Raw genomic sequence first — 18092 nt, 5'->3', positions numbered from 1 at the left:
CATATATTAGCATGTTTCAGCTAATCCTTTTCACAATTTTCCTTGCCACTTGTTTTAGAACATTATCTGTAAAGGTTAATGAAAAGAATGCTAGTCCAAATGAATAATAGTTACCTTCATCTTCCTCAGTTAAATGAAGTCTAAATGAAACATGATTATAATACTGCAAGTTTCATGAGGACTGAGATTGTTAGAAAATCCATCCGTTCCAGAGGAACAAGACGGATTAGAGTCTTAGCTAGGAAGAGACGTGCTCCTTAGGTGATGTATGGGTTTCGTTTGTTTTCTTTTTTAAGAAACATGCTAAAATAAAGCTTTTACACTTTCACGTAAACCCCTTAGCTTTTAGACTTCCTTTGAGAATTGCTAGAGATGTTTAAAGTATTTCCTATACTTGGAACTGGCGCAGCAGCATGGTTTCATTTATCATTCAAAGGTTGTTATCAGATGCATAAGTAGCATCAAGGCAAAAATCGCTGCTTAGAGCCCCAAAATTACATTTTGCATTGTTCATTTATTATTCACTCACACATGTATTTGTCTCAGCTGATACAAAACTTCTACTTTGAATAACGCTGCCATGCACACTGGGAAAGATTTAATGAACAGAATGCTTTTCTCTGTTCTTTCGCTGTGATTGTAATGCGGCAATTTGGAAATCCAACCGATGTTTTTTATGCAGGTTTGTTTGATAATGCATAGCATAAGTAGCAGTTTACTAAATTTCTGAGGTGAGTTCACAAACGTGACAACTTGTGAGCTAACACTTTAATCTTGATGTTATGCTACTTCAGAGAACGTCTTCAGAAACAGAATAGTTTTTGGACTTGCTATTCTATCAAAATTGCAACATGGCATTGAGATGCAAGTGTTCACTCACCTTTTGTTTTCAGTATTCTCCTGTGCAGTGACTTTGACTTCATGGGACTCGTTTCCTGCTTTTTCTTCTCTTTCTTCCACTGTTTTTTCACTAGAGTTAGGTGTACGAGCCTGGAAGAAGGAGGCTGCTAAAGCCTATACAAATTGAGGTTAAAAAGAAAAAATAAAAAGGTAAGAGCACCTCACTCCCCTCAGAGAACACATACCACGTAGCCTAACAAAACCCAAGCCTTTCCTAAAGACATAATAATCATTTGCATTAAGACAGCATCTAATCCATCCAATTTCAGCACAGCAGATGTTTAATTAACACTATTTAAAATAAAAGCACAAGATGCAGTGCAGAGTGTAATTTCTACAACTGTTTTTTTTTCTGTTTTATATGCTTTTTTAGTTTCTGCAGTATGCATAAATGAACTTTGCCATCTACGATGCTTTACTCGATGAACAGGGTTTCATACTTGATAAAAGCTGGTAAAATTCAATTTACTGTTCTTTGCTCACTAAAATGACGTCAAAAGACTAGAAACATTACCTGCTTGGTCTTGGGTTTGGGAATCAGAGGCTTTATAACCGGAGGGTTCTGCTTGTTCACAGCTCGACTGCTAGACAAAGAAGTTTTCTTTGAGTATTTGCTCATAGTGTCTAGAACATTTGTTGAGGGGAGCACTGGGTCCTTTTTGTTAGATGACACCTAGCAAAACAAATAAGTAGATATTTTATTTATTTTCTGTCATATTCCCCATCTCTGTCCCTCCAAGATATCTGTCAGAGTTATACTGTAAACTTTACATATAATAATCTGTTGTGATTTTCAGAACACCACAATCAAGCCAGCTGCAAAATTCTTACCTTAAAGGGATTCACTCGTCCTTGGCTGCTTGATGCAATTACAACTATTTAATAGGAAAGAAAAAACAATGTAAAAATGTGTGTGCACACACACACACGCGTATAAAAGTCTACAAAACAATCATTTTAGGTGAGTAGATGAAACATTAGTCTCGTTTCCAAAGAGAAAGGCTAACACTCATTTTGTGTGTTTCAGCCTCTGTTCATTGAAAATTGAAGAGGAGAACTAAATCAAAGGCATCAACTATTCCACACCAAAGAAAAGAAGTTCCCACTGGGCTTGAAAGTGGTTGGATAAAGAGAAAGTCACTTTAATAACCCCATGAAGAATATACTATACGTGCTTAGCTATCATTAGTCATCAGAAATGCCAGACAGGACCTACAGCTTAAAATACAAAACCACAGGAAGACCCAGTACTTCCTCCACTCCCAAATCCGTTTCCACTCCTATTATTCTTGCTAGAGTGTTGGCAGGAGGGAAGAAGGAAGAACAACATTCTGCCCCTGCCTGCTCAGACGCACAGTTCTACAACAGGGTTACTAACTCTGCCTTGTAAGTGCAACCAATAAATGTGCCTGTGATTAGTAAAACAAATCAATTGATGATTGTTCTCATTTTGCCCTGTCCCAAAGAATGCCTTCGTGACATAGCCAGGCAGACAACTGATTCGGCATTCAGCACAGCTAAGGCAATCAGTGTAGCGTTATGGAACATCATTAGGTAATGAAGACATCAACAGGAATAGGAAATGTCTTAAAACCATGAGAACAATACTCAGTGCAAGTTACCACTTGACACCACTGTTTATTACACACTAAATTTTGGTAGTAATGGGAGAATGGAGGATAAAACCAGGAGCAGGTATTGTGAAGCATGACAAAGTTTTCAGCCTGGAATAAATGGACATTTACTCACCAGACTTCGGAGTAGTCACCTCTGCTGAAGTGACACCTTTGGAGAAAGGATTTGGCCCTTCAGAACAAAGAAAGAGGTATGTATTTAAGTGCAATAAAATGTAATAACATAACTTGTTAAAAAAACCAAAACCCCAAACAGACAAGCAAGTTATAGTAAAGCAATCAGTATTTTACAGCATGATTCTCATTTTCGATTTGTACATACACTTTTACAAAATCATCCGTTATCTTTACCTAGATTTAACTTAAAGAATTGTATACTTATTCCCTAAACCTTAAACTTATTCCTTAAAATGTGCCCAGCAAACTACCTGTCTACCAAATCAACTCCTGCAAGACTGGAGCTGAAACCAAAGTAACCATTTCACAAGGTGATCCAGTCCATTAGAAATAGTATCAGAAAACAGAAAAACTCCCCAAAAGTCCCTCAGTTACTAAGGACAATGCAGGAGCAAGCTGCGACAGAGCAGATGACAGACACTAAATGGTCCTCTGCTGCGACTGCAGGCACAGGCTGGGGTACGCAGCAGGTAGGCACTACCACTCATCTCCCGCAGGGAATTCCAGGTAACGGGAAGCTCAGAGGCAGGAGTTACTGCATGTTGCCCCATTATTCCTGCTGCGTAGTTTCTCACATGTCAACATCCAGATAAGACAGCTGAGAAGACCTGTTCTAACTAGGTAGCAGAAAACCTAGCCCCTGCGACAGTTGCAGAGTTTCAAAACTCAGTGGAACAAATGGGATTATTTTCTATTTACATAAATGGCTTCTAAATCAAACCTCCTGTATCTCACATGTGGTGCCCCTTGACAGGTGGTATGCCTGTCTTTCCTAAATTTTATGTCAAAAAATCAAAACAATAGACAGAAAACCCCATTGTTTGCATAGTCTTATAGTCTGTTGAGATAACTCTGTACAGATATAGTCTGTATAGATAACTTCCAGCCTATTCAGAGAATATACTTTCCTTACTCTGTTTATGCACTTCTGGTGTTTCTTCTACTTCCTCATAGGCATCAGTTTCCTCAGCATCTTCCATTTCTTGGTCCTGCTGAACACTTCTGACCGGTGGCCGACTCCACTCCGTGGTGGAGTTGCTGTAACTAAATGGAAGGAATTGATCAGAAAGGAAGTGCTCACCACATTCAGAAGGAAAACCGGAACAAAGGAAGGGTAACTTACTTATCTAATTTAGGAAATAAGAACAGTAACATTTGGCACTTATTTGCATTATACCTCTAATTAAACTGTGATGATTACTAAAAATAAAATAAAGACTCATTAACCACTTCAGTTCACCCTGAAAGATCAAGTGCAGTTGCCTGAAGTGGTACTCGTGTAGTTTTAAGAAAGACCACACACGGCTATGAAACTGCCCGAAATTCACACTCAGCTGAAAGCGAAAGTGGCTTTCACACAGCTCCGCACACAAGAGCGAGCACCCAAACAGAAACAGCAACCTTTGGACACCTTCAGAGTGCGTCACTATTGTTGCCAAAACATATCATAAATAATACCAGATTACTTTTCTGCATACATGAATAAATACACAGGTGGTAACACGGATGCATATATTCAGTCTGAAGCTTAGGAAGTGAGTTTTAATGTTTAATCTGATTATTCTCTAAATTCCCAGTATAGTAGTATGTACATTTCTTGCATTTCCCTCCTAATCTTTGCTGATCACTAAAAATCTGTGTATACATAAACAAAAGGTTCATTTCTTTCCACAGAATGTCAGTATTAGATTAATCTAATAAGAACAATACAGCATTTGTGATTAATTTTAACCCTCAGAGTGGCTGAAGTCGCAGACATGGGATTACAGCTTCCACGCACAATCCAGAAGAACAAGGCAGAGCATTTAGAAAGGAATTTTAAATGTGCAGTTTCACACAGACGAATAAGGGAAAGGCTACAAATAAGTTCAGGAACTTACCACTTCCTCTTGCTTAAATAAGTTCCAAACTTCATACATAAAATTGCTATAGGAAGACAAAGCGTTATGACATTTTTCCTGCACTATCAGACTGGTGGTTAGCAACTATTTTCCTTACAGCTCTACCATCCACAGGCAAAGCAGGAAAACAGCTCTTCTGCCTGGTCTATATTTTTTAAAAACACAAACACATCTTTTGCCTCATCTTGCTTTACAAAGCAGACGAAGATAGGAGAGGAAAGGTAGGTAACACAGATACAGAGGGGAAAAAAATGCATAGCAAACCTGTAGTATTTCCATAGCTTTGAAGAGCTGGGGTTAATTAGGAGGGAAAAAGACTAAATAGGATACACCAAGACAGGATACTGAAAGAGGGGAGGGCTGGAGAAAGATAGAAGGATTTTAAGATAGGTGTGGAATGAAGTCAGATAGAGAGACTGAGACAAAAAAAAAAAAAAAAGTTGGAGTCAAATAACCAATCCAATACAAGCTAAGGGAAGGGGCAGGGGGGGAAGCAAACAACCAAGAAAAAAATCCCAATCAGAGTAACTTGGTATTGAGCCTGCTTTGCCTCTGAAGCTGTTGAACAGGCATAAGCAAGGAGTGGAGATATTTCCCTTTGTGTTAGTATCCTGGTACTGATGAGTCCTCACAAGATATCAACAAGAATGTACCATTTTATATGAACAATTTATAATTAATGCAACGCAAACTGTTACTTCATAACAAATACATTGCAAACTATGGTCCAGAAAAGTGCAACAACTGTTGATAGATTAGTAAAAATGTTCCCAGGTTTTTAATCACAGAAATTTGTGTTACCCAGCATTCAAGTGCTTTCGGAAATCCTCTTCCTCCTCTTCATCTTCCAGTGCTGCTGCCAACTCACTTGCTTTCTCCACAGCCATTTCACTAAGTCGCTGAGCTAAATTTAGTCTTCGAGAGCGAGAAGCATACTTGATAGCTAAATTCACAACGTTTTGTGTCATGAGGTCAGCAAGTTCCACGCAACGAAATTCACGCTCCAGTTTACAAGAAAGCTGAAAGAAAAGAAGCTTTGTGAGTTACACATTTCAGTTACACTTCTCTCACAAAATTCTAAGACCAGAATACCATGGTCTTGGTGGAATGAAATGAATGAAGACAAACCATCAACAATCATGAGCTGCCTAGCAAAGAAAAAGCTTTTTTTTCTTTTTTTAAATTCTTCCACCCAGTCTTCATACTGATAAGCAATAACAATATTAATTGCAGTCCACCTCTTATCATAGTCTGTGAACTGGCTTGATTGCCAGTCACTAGCCAGACTTCTAATAAGAGGAATCACATCAAAATTAATATCAAGCGCCATCGATTCAAAACAAAACCTCAGGGATTCTTTCTATTTTCTATTTATTTGTACTTACAGCAAACAGCTTCATTAAAAGTTCTTGCTGTTCTTTCACTGACTGACTTTTAGCATTTTCATCAAATTCATAGCCGTTTTTTGATAAGTAATCCACATGGTTGTGAAATACAACAGAACGCCAGTACTGTTCCTGAAAAAGGGAGAAAGATGCACGCTGGAGCTCAGAGGGGAAAAAAAAAAACAGTCCACAGCTTAATGCCTAACAATTTACACCTATTTTATCAACTTATTCTTACATGTTCTTTTCATCTTATAATGGACGTGATGGGTAGACAATTCTCTTTAAAAGCCAATGCCTACTGAGGCAAAAATAGAGTACACTAACAACCATCCATATACAAACTGATGCAAACAGTCACTATATATGTTAAATTCCATTTATATTACAGGCTTTCAGCAGGATGAGACAGTGTTCACCAGTTTGCTACCAGGACAGACAATTCTAGAACAAGTTGATTATTTTATCTTCTAACTTCTGTCCCACAGCAAATTGGAAGTATTCCAGAATAACTCAGTAACTGTAGGAGTAATCATCATCTGTGAGACAGGTAAACAGAAAATAGAACTCTTGTTGTTCAGGGAAATACTAGTATGGCTATTAGAATAGGCTAGCCCTGTCACAAAATAATTATAAACTGACTCAAAACCAGTATGTTTTCATCAGATGTACTGGAATAATGTCCTGCTTTACCTACACAGAAGTACATATTCCCTCCAGCTAAATTAACAGTTCCTGGTGTTTCCCTTCTATTATTTGGGGTGTGTGTGGAAGATATACCCCATCAAACAAAGAATAAAAAGACTTGAACCGAATGAAGGAGAATTCGTTAAAAATGACAAAGTTCCATATTGAATACTTTAATCTACACTTCTACCAAAGAGAATAAATTTTCAACTGTCTCTAAGGTTGAAGTTAGAATTTTATGTTCATTTCTATTTCGTGAGCTACAGCTGAACCCCACAAGACTGAAATATTTAAACCTATAAAAAAATTGAAGAATACAGATGTAAGTACCACAGAAGTTCTCTGCAGGTACATCTTGCTTCAACCAGCCTCCACCTTAAGAAAATAAGTCAAGCCTGAAGCCCTACATTTTCAGAGTGATTATATGAATTGGAGCACTTGGTACCTCTTTCAAAAAAAGATCTGCCAGAAATTTTGTTATACCTAAAATATTAAAAAACAGACACCTTTAAGAGGGTCTGGATTCGGATCCCAAAATGTGGTGCTTCCTAGAGTATTAATCACTACCCACTAAAAAATAAAAAAAAAAGAGGGTGAGAAAGACTTCATTGGCAAGAAATAGATTATGTCTAAATATAACCTTGCATCAGCTCTAACAGCTTTATTTTGTATTCTTCAAGAAACAGTTGCGAACCAAACCAGAAAAGCTATCCAAAACACTGAACCCAAATAACCTCCTTAGCCACCTGTCTTACTCAGAGTTTGTACTACCCTCTTTCACAGGAGAAATGATTAATAGGAATCTCGTATAATCCCTACTATGGGGACATCTGAGACTATCAGCTGTGGACTCAACACCATTCCATACCTCCATCTGTCCCTTTTCTGTTGTAACTTGACAGTAAGGAAGTTTAAAAGATAATATTGCTACAGCAGGCCGTGGGAGCGTAGGAGGGAACCGGGCTCCTTTACAAGGAATACACCTGTGCAAGGGAAACAAAAAACACATACAATCCTCATCACCTACAGTCACCAGTTGTTCTACATCTAAGTCATGTCTCCTAAAAAGGAAGATACTTTAAGAGGATCTGTTCTTTAAAAAGTAGAATTAAATTACTGACTTAAATATAGCAATATGTAAGATTGCATTATAAAAGGTTATTTTTTACATTGCAACCAATAAAAGATTTAAAAACCAGAAAAGCACATGCTGCTCTTGTTCACACCAGCAACTCCAAACATGGCACATAAGAGACATAGATCTCTCTCTCACCCTTATACCAATTTAATTTATATTAATACCAATTACAAAACATAAATGCAATTTATTAAAATCAGAAACTACTGAACAATTGAAGGACACTGGAAGAAGCGCAGGCATGTCTACCATTTGTTTTGATGAGGAGTTTTGGACTTCATGAGGAGTATTGTGTTCAGACACACACGGGGGGGGGAAATAAAATTAAAAAAAAAAAAAAAAAAAAGAGGGGTGAAGCAGATAAGTGTGTACTAAAAGCGTACGCTTCTTGTTTCATTATATTTAAACTAGTACGTTCCAGTAAGAATCACTTAAGCAAAACACTGATTGGGGAAGAGCTGTATTTCCAGTAGCACCAATGCAGCACTAAAATGTCTGGTTTTGTAAGCTACTGATTCAGACACTAGGAAAAAAAAAAAAAACAAAACAGGAAGCATTAGTGTTCTGGCTATCTGTGTTAATTAAGGCATATGGTGTTTCTACAACAACCCTCCCCCCCATTCTTATCTTTAATATGTTAGTGGCTCTGAATAAAATGTTCTTTGCAACTCAGAGAGCAGCAATCTCTCTTGGAGTAGAAGGAAAAATCTCATGATGTCAGACTCATAGTTGACCATCCCATCAATGTGATGTGTCCTGCACATTTTTGGTGGATTTTCTGGAGGCCAACATTACTTAATGATTTGGAGGAAGAAACAGTGAATTGACATTTACCAGTGATAGCAAATTATTTCCCTTATTGCAAAAAAGAGAAGATTACAAACAATGTCATGTAAATTGAAATAAAATGCAGCCTCCCACCAACCTCTACAATTATGCATGACTAGCAAAGTAAAAGAGCCTAAATTTCAGTAAAAAAACGTGAGCTGATGGATTCTGCCCTGGTTCGAAAAGGGACATAGATCACTGAATAAAGAGGACTACAAACAAAGCTTTGCAACTAAAGGTCTAGGATGCTTGCTACAATAAAGAGAAACATAGTTATCTATCAAATGTGATAGTGGTGCTATCTACAGTAATGGCTAACTCTCGCCTAAATATTTACTTGAGCAATTTTACAAAATTGTTCTTCATGGCACAGTTTAAATATGAATATAATAACAGACAGTTTCGATTTATCTATGCCTAATGATGTTGATTAGTTATAGGATTGGATTCTTCTCCAAGGGACAAAAGGGGAAAACGTAGTTAAGAAAAAAATTCAACAAAACAAACACCAAAACCAAACCCAGATCCCCCAAAACCATCAACAGCAGAAGCAGAATCTTAACAGCAGCCATACCATTTTAGTAGCTTTCTCTAGTAAAAAGTAGTTTTATGAATGTATCTGCATCAGAGATGTGTGATTTCATAATAAAGTGCACACGTCTTGTAGCCAAGGCAAAAAGCCACAATTAATCAGCTACAAAAATACAAAACTTTAATGAGTTTATTCAAAACCAATTTGGTAATGAAACATCCATGCACAATTACATTTATGAACTAGATCATTTACTATGCATATTTACTAGCCACCTGGTTTAGTAAAAGTTGTTTCCAGTTTCTCTTAGAATGAAGTGCTCAGAAAATAAAACCCAAGACAAGCAAAGCACTTCCCTGTGAATTATCTGACCTGAGCTGCTGAGGATTTTCATGGATGCCAACTACCCAGTAATGATCAGATTTTCCTTTGCAGTGCTCTCTCGTGTTACACACTGGAATCCAACTATTCCCAAGTCCTCGGTTCAACATCCGCACAATCCCCTCAGAATCCACATAACACGGGGTACCTGTTTGTTACAAATGAAAACAATTACTCTGACGGGGAATTAATTACAACACAAGTAAGTTTGAACTGGTGGATACTGCTGGGAAACTACAGTTTATGGATCTGTAATACAACATCCTCTCACCCAGACAGTACAACCTAGCTGGGAAAAACGAGTTTCCTTAGAAAGAAGCGCCACCTTCTGACAGTCAACACTACTGCTAGTTAACCAGCTCAAGTTCAAATTCAAAAACATTTTATGAAGCAATCAAATTCATCCTACTGGGGTAGATTCCCAAAGAAAATTAGCTATTTTACAATTACTTTTTCTGGTTATCATAAATACTCCTCTCAAGCTACCAACTTTGGCGGGGGGGGGGGGGAGCTTTTGCCAAGATGGTTAAACATGCCTATTATGGTGTACTAATGCAGTTTATTTCTTTATGCTGAGGAGGGCAACCAGTCAGGAAAACAAGTTCTGATAACATTCAAGTGTATTCTACTCATAGTGGAAACATGTTAAAGATTTCTGATAAATATATTGAAAGAACAGAAAAACAGAATTTTGTTTAGCATTGACAAGATTGAAAAAAAAAGTTCCAAGATCACCATTACCAAAAGGGCATTAATTAGCCAAACTCTCCTCCAAAATCCCCCAATAGTGTCAAGATTTCTCATCATCACTTATGCAGGTATTTCATACCTTCTGCAGAGAATCCAACCCATACCAAATACGATTTCTTTGTAAGAGAAAGAGGGTCTCCATGAAGAATTTGTTTTTTCTTTTTTCCTAGCTCCATCAGCTGTACTCCAAGGCATTGGTCCCCATCGAAGCCAGTACCTAGGAAGAAGTTGTTCAATGACTGTGTTAGAAAACAAAAGAATTGTCTTGTCTCTTGGCTAAATTTAAGTTTTGAATTAAAAACTCATTCTATTGCAGGGTTATCCATGAATACCACTGTCAGACAAGTGACTATTTGTTATTTTGGACATACAACGCATGTGTAACAACTACTTCCTTAATTTCCTATAGTAATTCATTCTGGCGTCTCTGAAACCCGAGTTTAATCTATTAACATCACTGTTATAAAATTCTCCCCTTCCTTACAGGCTAATCTAGGCATCTCGATATAAAACGTAAGCTTTGCTGTCAGATGTCAAAGATCTGTGGGTTGTGACAGTAAAAGTATCATCGAGAAGAGACGAAGAAGAAGGATAAGCATCATCGAGAAGAAGAAAATACTTGTGGTGATTACGTACAAATTAACCAGCGTTTGAAGCCAGTAACAGACGGGGATTGAAAACATAACCCCAGTTCAAAAAAGACAGAAGGGAGAAAACTACCTCTGTGATAAATAATCATCAGCTGCTCTCCATGTCCTGCCATAGACACCACTGGGCCTGGGAGACTGAAGATCTCTCTCTGAACTCCTCCAACTGTAAACACACGAACCAGCAAGGTACTAGTGGCACAAGCAGCCCAGCCTTGACCCAGACAGATAGCCTCAATGTCTTCATCCTTTGGCATATCTACCGTCCACTCCTTGTTGGCATCCCATGAGCTAAAATGAATGCAGTGGAGCTTGCTAAAGCAGAGACAAAGAACAATAGTCAAATATCTCAATAAGAAAAAAAAGACAGTATCTGAAAATACACAAATATATTATGTTTTTATCAGTGACCTTGGAACCTGTGGTGGTCATAGAAAGGAACTACAAATTACAAGTGGTCCTTTGCAAAGGTGTTACTCTTATTATTCAAAAACTGAACAGCCAGCTCTATCTCCAGCACTGTAGATTTAGACTCTCTAAAGTGTGAAGCAGACAGATTTGAGGTCTGAGGGGAGATTTTTGTTTTTTGATGGAAATTGATAAGTGTCCTGCTTAATTAACAAGAACTGAAGGTGTTCAGTACCCCTGAATATCAGCCCTCATTACAAGTCTATCATATTATGCTATCTTTCAAAGGGAAAAAAAATTTAGGAACTTCCTTTCTGCCACCTTAATAATTGAAAACTGCCTGTGACCAATCCATAGACACCACGGCTTTTGATAGATTACCAACTTCCACTGAGAAAAAAAAATTAAAATTTTCAGAATCAGACAACCAACATACTTTTAAAGGTAAAGGGTGCTTTTCAACTTATGACAAAGCTGTATGCGTGAAAATAAAAAGAAAGTTCTTTCTTCAAGATATTTCCACAGAAACAAGCAATAAAATATTGTTGCTATTGTTCTTAAATGCAAGAGTCTAGCTGGCTCAGCTGCTTAAATCTTTCTATGGTTTTCATAAACTTGTGTTCTTCACACTGATAATTCTTTGGGTATTTCCAAACATGTCTCCTTAGCAACAGTGGGAAAAGAAATAGCACAGCCCTTTATTTATCTTTGATCTAAGCAGACTGAAGAAGTATTGTTCATGTTTACAGTTTCCTTTGAGCTAGCAATGCATGAAGTTTCCAGTATATACATATTTGAAAAAAGGATTAAAAAAGAATCCTCAGCAAACAAAATACGTCTTTCAATATTCTTTAAGTCTTCAAGTGGGTGGATGTGAAAATCCTCCTCGAAAGTGGTCCCATAAATAAAAAACATGATCAAAAGCTAAACATCTCAAAGAAGTGATGTAAGCTGAAATTAATCAACAAGCTAAGTGTAATTCCATACTACGGGTTTTGCAGAGCAAGGCCATGACTTACCTTGCAAGTTCCTCTGTACTCTCACAGGCCAGCAAAACAGCTTCAGTAGAGAGGTCAGCCATCGTGTGATTGAGAGAGTTTGGCAGGTGTGTTGCATGATGTATGGAGGTATCATGAAATTCTATATCTATAGCATTGTCTTGCTCATCATTGTAACAGCGAATGATACCAACAGAGTTCCATACCTATTAAAAACAACAGCCCACCTCAAAACCAAAATCAAATCAAGCATACTGCCCCAAAACAGTCTGCTCTCATCTGAAACAACAGTAGGTGGGAGGCTGGAGAAAGACTGAAGACTTACAGTTTCTAAATCAGTCAAATTAGGTAGAAACTAGTTTCATCCTCATAGCTTAGTCAACTTGCTCCTTACAAAATTAAGTGTGAAGAACTTGCATTTAGAAAGAAATAGTGGGTGATTAACGTACAAGTCTTTACAGCATAAAAATACCCACAAGTTCGGTCAAAAAAGACTTTTTAAAAAGATTTGCTAGAATTCAATAGCACAGGTGCAAACTGCATGGCTTGCTTTTGTCTTCAAGCCAAACATTTATTTCTACATCTAAAGTAACCAAAATATAAAGCATAACATTAGGCAGTCTATGTATTAACACAAAGCTACTTTCCACCATTTAGCATCACACTGTGAACTATTAAAAAAAAAAATCAAAAATCTTGGAAGAGATTAGATTAAGACACAGCAAGAACCACACAATATTCAATATTAACACAGAAACTAGATCTACATAACCACACAGCAGTGAGATTTACCATGAAACGATGCATGAGATGTGCAGGAGTGGAGCCAGACTGGAACGGCTTTTGCTTGGGGGTTGGCATTGGCCCATCGTAGAAAGGCTGTTGTGTAGATGATGGTGGTAAAGCTGGAAAGCCACCAGTCTGATCATCATCATCATCTTCATCTTCTTTTTCAAGAAGATTGGAATTAGCTTTTATCATCCCAATATCTAGAAGTTAAAAAAAATAAAATTACATCTTACATATATTATTATGACAGAATATAGGTAAAAAAATTTTAAACAGTCAAGATTTCTCTGGAAAAATAAGGCAGATTATATCCAAGCACAGGATGCTAAGAGATCGTCCCAATAACAGCACTAAAGAGCTCTGGAAAAGTAGTTCATTCTGTACCTAGTGAGTTATCATCATCATCTACTATTGCTCGTCTCAGATGGCCTGAAGTTGGCATAAGATCATCATCATCACCATCATCTTCATTAGCTCCAGTCTTTGGGGAAGACTGTGGTTCAACCATATCTCCATTTAAATAGTCATCGTCTTCTCCGTCAAAGAGATCATTGTAGTCTTTTGTCACTGTACTGGTAACCTAAAACCAGGTTAACAATTATCGTAAAACTTCTTTTGGACGTGGAATTCAAAGAATGAATTAACACACACGAGGGAACTTTCAACACACAATACAGAACGTTCAATATAATTTGGTAACCTACATAATCATGTTAATCTAAGAAATAAGTGGTAGTGATCACCTTGTCATTTGGTTTATTTCCATCACCGATATTTTCTAACAAGCCCAGATTTCCTTCGGTATCTGTATAAGCGATTTGCCTATATTTGGGGTGCCATGCCAGTCCACAAATTGTGTATTTTTTCTCATGCTTCATCCTAAAAAGAACATAAAAATAATGGATTTTTAGTAAGCTTCTCAGGGCAGAAACATCCACAAGAATTACTGTAGAAAGTGGTAATATTTACTGGTATTTCTGATGTTACAGTGATGTTACACATAATAAAATAATTAATAGGTTACCTTTAGCATAAACAGGTACTATTGAAAAAAAAATACAGCAGGTCTTCCTTTTCTATGGAGGAAGTCACTTAAGCTTTAAAAATCAGAATGATATTCTTAAAACAACAGCTTCCTGACAGATGTAGAAAAGACAAAGTAATTCCCCAGCAGTCATACATTCCAGAACCATCCAGTTATAAAAAAAACATTCAGTTCTCTTGTACCAAACCAATGAGTTAATCCTCTATCTTTTCCACCCTTCATTCTCACAAAAAATCCTCCCATTCATTATTTACATAATCTGTCTTTAATTCTTAACATAGGCGTTACAATAACAATCGTGTTTCTTACCCAAAATATTCAGTCAGATAAATCATCCCTTCTCTTCCTCTCCACCTCATTTAATCATACCTTTTTTAAAAAATCTTTTTTTGTTTGTTTGTTTGAAAGAGAGATGCTTTAACTAACCAAGCTAAAGTGCAATTTGTCAATTTGTTCTTTTTTGCCTACAGGTGAGGATGGCTGACTGATGTATCTGTATTTCCCTCTCCCTTTAGAAAATACATCCTACTGCCAATGATCTTGGGGTTTGGCATGTAAGGAAAATTGGTTTCCACCAAAACTATCCTTTAATCGAGTATTAGATTCAAAAGTAATAAAAGATATTTGCACACAGAAAACTAGACTGACGTTTGAACAAAATCCATATTCAGGTCCCCTCCCTATTCTATTTCTAAGAACGTAATGTTTCCAGCTCTGCAGAAAGGAAAAGGGTACATCACATGAATCAAAACCTACTTCTGTGCATACTGGATGTGGTGGGGGAAGGCAAAACAACACCACCAAGAGTTATACTCTGTGGAAGCTGCTTCCTTGTAGAACATGGAAATGATATGACAGCCCTTGAATTCCCTTCAGCATATGAAGTGCAGTTTTAGTGCATCTCACTCAGGGTTCACAAAAGAAGAGCCCTTCTCTTGCTCCCTTTGCTGAAGTCTAGGCTGAGCGGTGGCCCTGCCTCCCAGCATCACCCAGATCTGACATGGTTCTTCTGACCTTCATGCTCTGGCTCCCTCTCTGAGGATGTGCTCCCAGCCCCACCACCAGCTGGGAGACCATCGATGGGGCCAGGTAAATGCTATTCTTCAATCTGAGCCTTCATACGCTGTCTCCTGGGGTGCTTGTTTTCGGTGGAACATTAGCAGAACACTTACAGATTTGCCCTGTAAATCTTATTAAGGCTTTTCAAGAGGCAGAGTTCTACATTTGCACAAAAAATGTTTTTACAGAAAAGATAACAAAATTCTATTTCACGAAAAAACCCATGTGCTTAGGGATTTATGGAACAATGCTGAATACCTCTCTATGCACTCCTGGGTTTCCACATTCCACACCACTATACTCCCATCCACACTTCCACCTGCCAGATATTGCCCACACGGAGACCAGGCCACAACATTCAGCGGCTAAGGAAAAAATGAAAAATAGAAAAAAAAATATTACCAATGCACACACAGCATTCATATTCTGGAGCCTAAACCAGACAGATATTCTGGAATAAAAAAATAATAATAACGATCTTTAACAAATCACATCCAGTCTCCTGTATGAGAGCTGGCTTTAGGTAGTTCCCTGCAAGAACCATTCTTTAAAGATAGCACACCTTTCTTTTTTTCTTTTTTTTTTTAAGAATATCCATCTTCTGTCATTAAATGCTGCCATGACATCAAACAAAACCCAATTCTAGACATGTATACAGAAGCATAGTATATTTATTTTTAACATATAACATAGCTTTGTTTATTTTTAACTTAATATAGTTCCATAAATTAGAACCCAAGACTGTGTGTTCTGTATCTTAATAATGCTAGGAAAGAGGTCATCTTTCACCCAAAGGTTTCCAAGTACCTCATGAGGTCAAAATAAGAAGATAGCACAGTTAGGGCTACTATGTAGCTGAATTTCAGCTTAATAAAATATGAAGTGAACAACTGAGATCTCTGTTCTGTACAGAAATAACACCCCTGACATTTTCCCTAAAATCCTATGTATTTAGAGCAATTTGTGAAAACAGATGTTCTTCAGCTGCAGTTGGTGACTCACAGTAGACCTTAGAGATCTAGGGGGTCACTGTAAATGAAGGAGGGGAACCACGGCCACATAAAGACATGTTTGCCACTCATCTAGTATCTCTTGCCTTGTTTTCCAACATAAAGTAACAGGATCAGAACTGAAATAGAAAGTGTGAGCAATCATTACCAAGAGGGGGAGTGGGAAAGAAAAAAAAAAAAAAAAAAGAAAAAGAAAAAGAGATACTGCCCGGAATACAATTTCTAGCAGAATAACACTTAAATTATGGAAGATTCAGCAAGCATCTGGCTTATTATACCTACCTGTGTGATGAACGTATCTGACAGATCGAATTCACTATCCCAGGTTTCTCTTCTATACAGTTTAACAACTTTATCTACAGGAATTGCCAGCAACTGTTTAAAGGAAACAAGAATCGGACAATTTAGAACAAGCTACCTTTCAAACAGAACATTTAAATAGCATAGCTCCTTCACTCAGAAGTATTACAGTTGTGACTGCCTCAGTAATTAACGGTTCTCTAGCATCCTAGCAATGCCAACTGAGAAAGTAAAGAAAGATGAAGGAACTTGAATTACAAGGTTCTTTAATGCTTTGCAATGGAACATAGCAAAGCATGCCTGGTTTTATTTTAATCTTCATTTCTTTCTGGCAGAAAAATGAAGATAATGACAGCTGCAATGTAAGGTTAGAAGTTCTTATTTATGAAACAGCTAACGCACACATACAAATAGTTTTCAATGCTCTGAGCACAAGGCTTATGTTCTCCTTTCCCTCCCTCCCCAAACCTCTTTCGATCAGGTTACAATTTCTCAATAAATCTTATTTGAATAGCTGATTCTTGAAATAACTCATCTTTCACAAAACTACATAAATGTTACTCTCTGTTTATTTTTTTAAGATTTGGGACTTTTAAAGACTTCTAACAATTTGCTTTCTAAGAGAAGCAAGACAACTACTTACATCTCAAATATGTGTGCATGTGAAGAACAAGTCTAAAAATTAAAAGTATTTGGTTTTATGCAATATGGATATTGAAACAATTTGTACTGCAGGTGACATTCTCTCTTCAACAGAAAAGTTATACATAACGCTATCATAGTGGCCAGGTATTTTGAAGAGTGGACATGGGTAGCCAGACACAAAGGCTAAGTTGGGGAAACAAGATTATTCAGGTAGAGAACTATGAGAAAACACCAGAAAGTACTCTTTAGATCCAGTATACTGGAATGTCAATAAAGGATGAATAGGTTCTGCCACACTATTATCCCAGGCAAGAACCAAAGCCGTAAAACAATTTTTCCAAAGGGCCAACTTTTGCTCAATTCCCTGTCTTTTACCTCAAGTGTGGCAGGCCATGCCTCATTTTGTACAGGTTTGCATTTATCTGCTCCCTCCTCTTCTCCCCTTCGCATTACCAGATGCTACAGAGACATCTGGATAGCTATACTACCTCCCCAACCCATTTTGATTAGCAATCCATAATTAGTACTATTGCAGCAGCACATACACAACGCACTACACCTGTAGTATGTGTCAGCACTGCCTTTAGCCGCAACGGAATCAGTTTCGTTCTTTAAGTGAAAAGAAAGGGAACAACTTACTAAGGAAATATTTAGAGAACAAGATTACTGATAAGGCAAAATTTACTTAAAGTAGAGAAAGACTGAACTCCTTTGATGCTGTGTTGTGAGCAACGTGATTATTTCCCTCACGTACAATGTTCCTTCCTATTCAGCGCAACATGACTGTTTAATGTTGTTTTGGGCTGACAGCTGGACTGCTGCCAAACACAGTCTGGAGCTCAAACAAGTAACCATTTCCAGGTTTTTATTCTTCCTAA

General features: G+C 37.4%; 1 protein-coding gene across 2 annotated transcripts in view; it reads right to left on the bottom strand.

Annotated features, from left to right (window-relative positions):
* WDHD1 (WD repeat and HMG-box DNA binding protein 1) overlaps positions 1–18092 on the bottom strand; it is a 30364-nt gene that overhangs the window by 1895 nt on the left and 10377 nt on the right. For both annotated transcript variants that reach the window (XM_054827534.1, XM_054827536.1), the window contains exons 8-24: positions 16552–16644; positions 15518–15624; positions 13899–14034; positions 13540–13735; positions 13159–13355; positions 12388–12572; positions 11034–11275; positions 10393–10530; positions 9555–9711; positions 7553–7667; positions 5998–6129; positions 5414–5631; positions 3625–3755; positions 2650–2706; positions 1732–1775; positions 1415–1573; positions 881–1014 (exon numbers count right to left, since the gene is read on the bottom strand). In XM_054827534.1, the coding sequence (XP_054683509.1) occupies positions 881–1014; positions 1415–1573; positions 1732–1775; positions 2650–2706; positions 3625–3755; positions 5414–5631; positions 5998–6129; positions 7553–7667; positions 9555–9711; positions 10393–10530; positions 11034–11275; positions 12388–12572; positions 13159–13355; positions 13540–13735; positions 13899–14034; positions 15518–15624; positions 16552–16644 (2441 nt within the window). The remainder of the gene's footprint in view (positions 1–880; positions 1015–1414; positions 1574–1731; positions 1776–2649; positions 2707–3624; positions 3756–5413; positions 5632–5997; positions 6130–7552; positions 7668–9554; positions 9712–10392; positions 10531–11033; positions 11276–12387; positions 12573–13158; positions 13356–13539; positions 13736–13898; positions 14035–15517; positions 15625–16551; positions 16645–18092) is intronic.

This window comes from Grus americana, chromosome 5 (genome assembly GCF_028858705.1).
Source record: "Grus americana isolate bGruAme1 chromosome 5, bGruAme1.mat, whole genome shotgun sequence".
Taxonomy (NCBI): domain Eukaryota; kingdom Metazoa; phylum Chordata; class Aves; order Gruiformes; family Gruidae; genus Grus; species Grus americana.
This window is presented reverse-complemented; position numbering and strand designations above follow the sequence as displayed.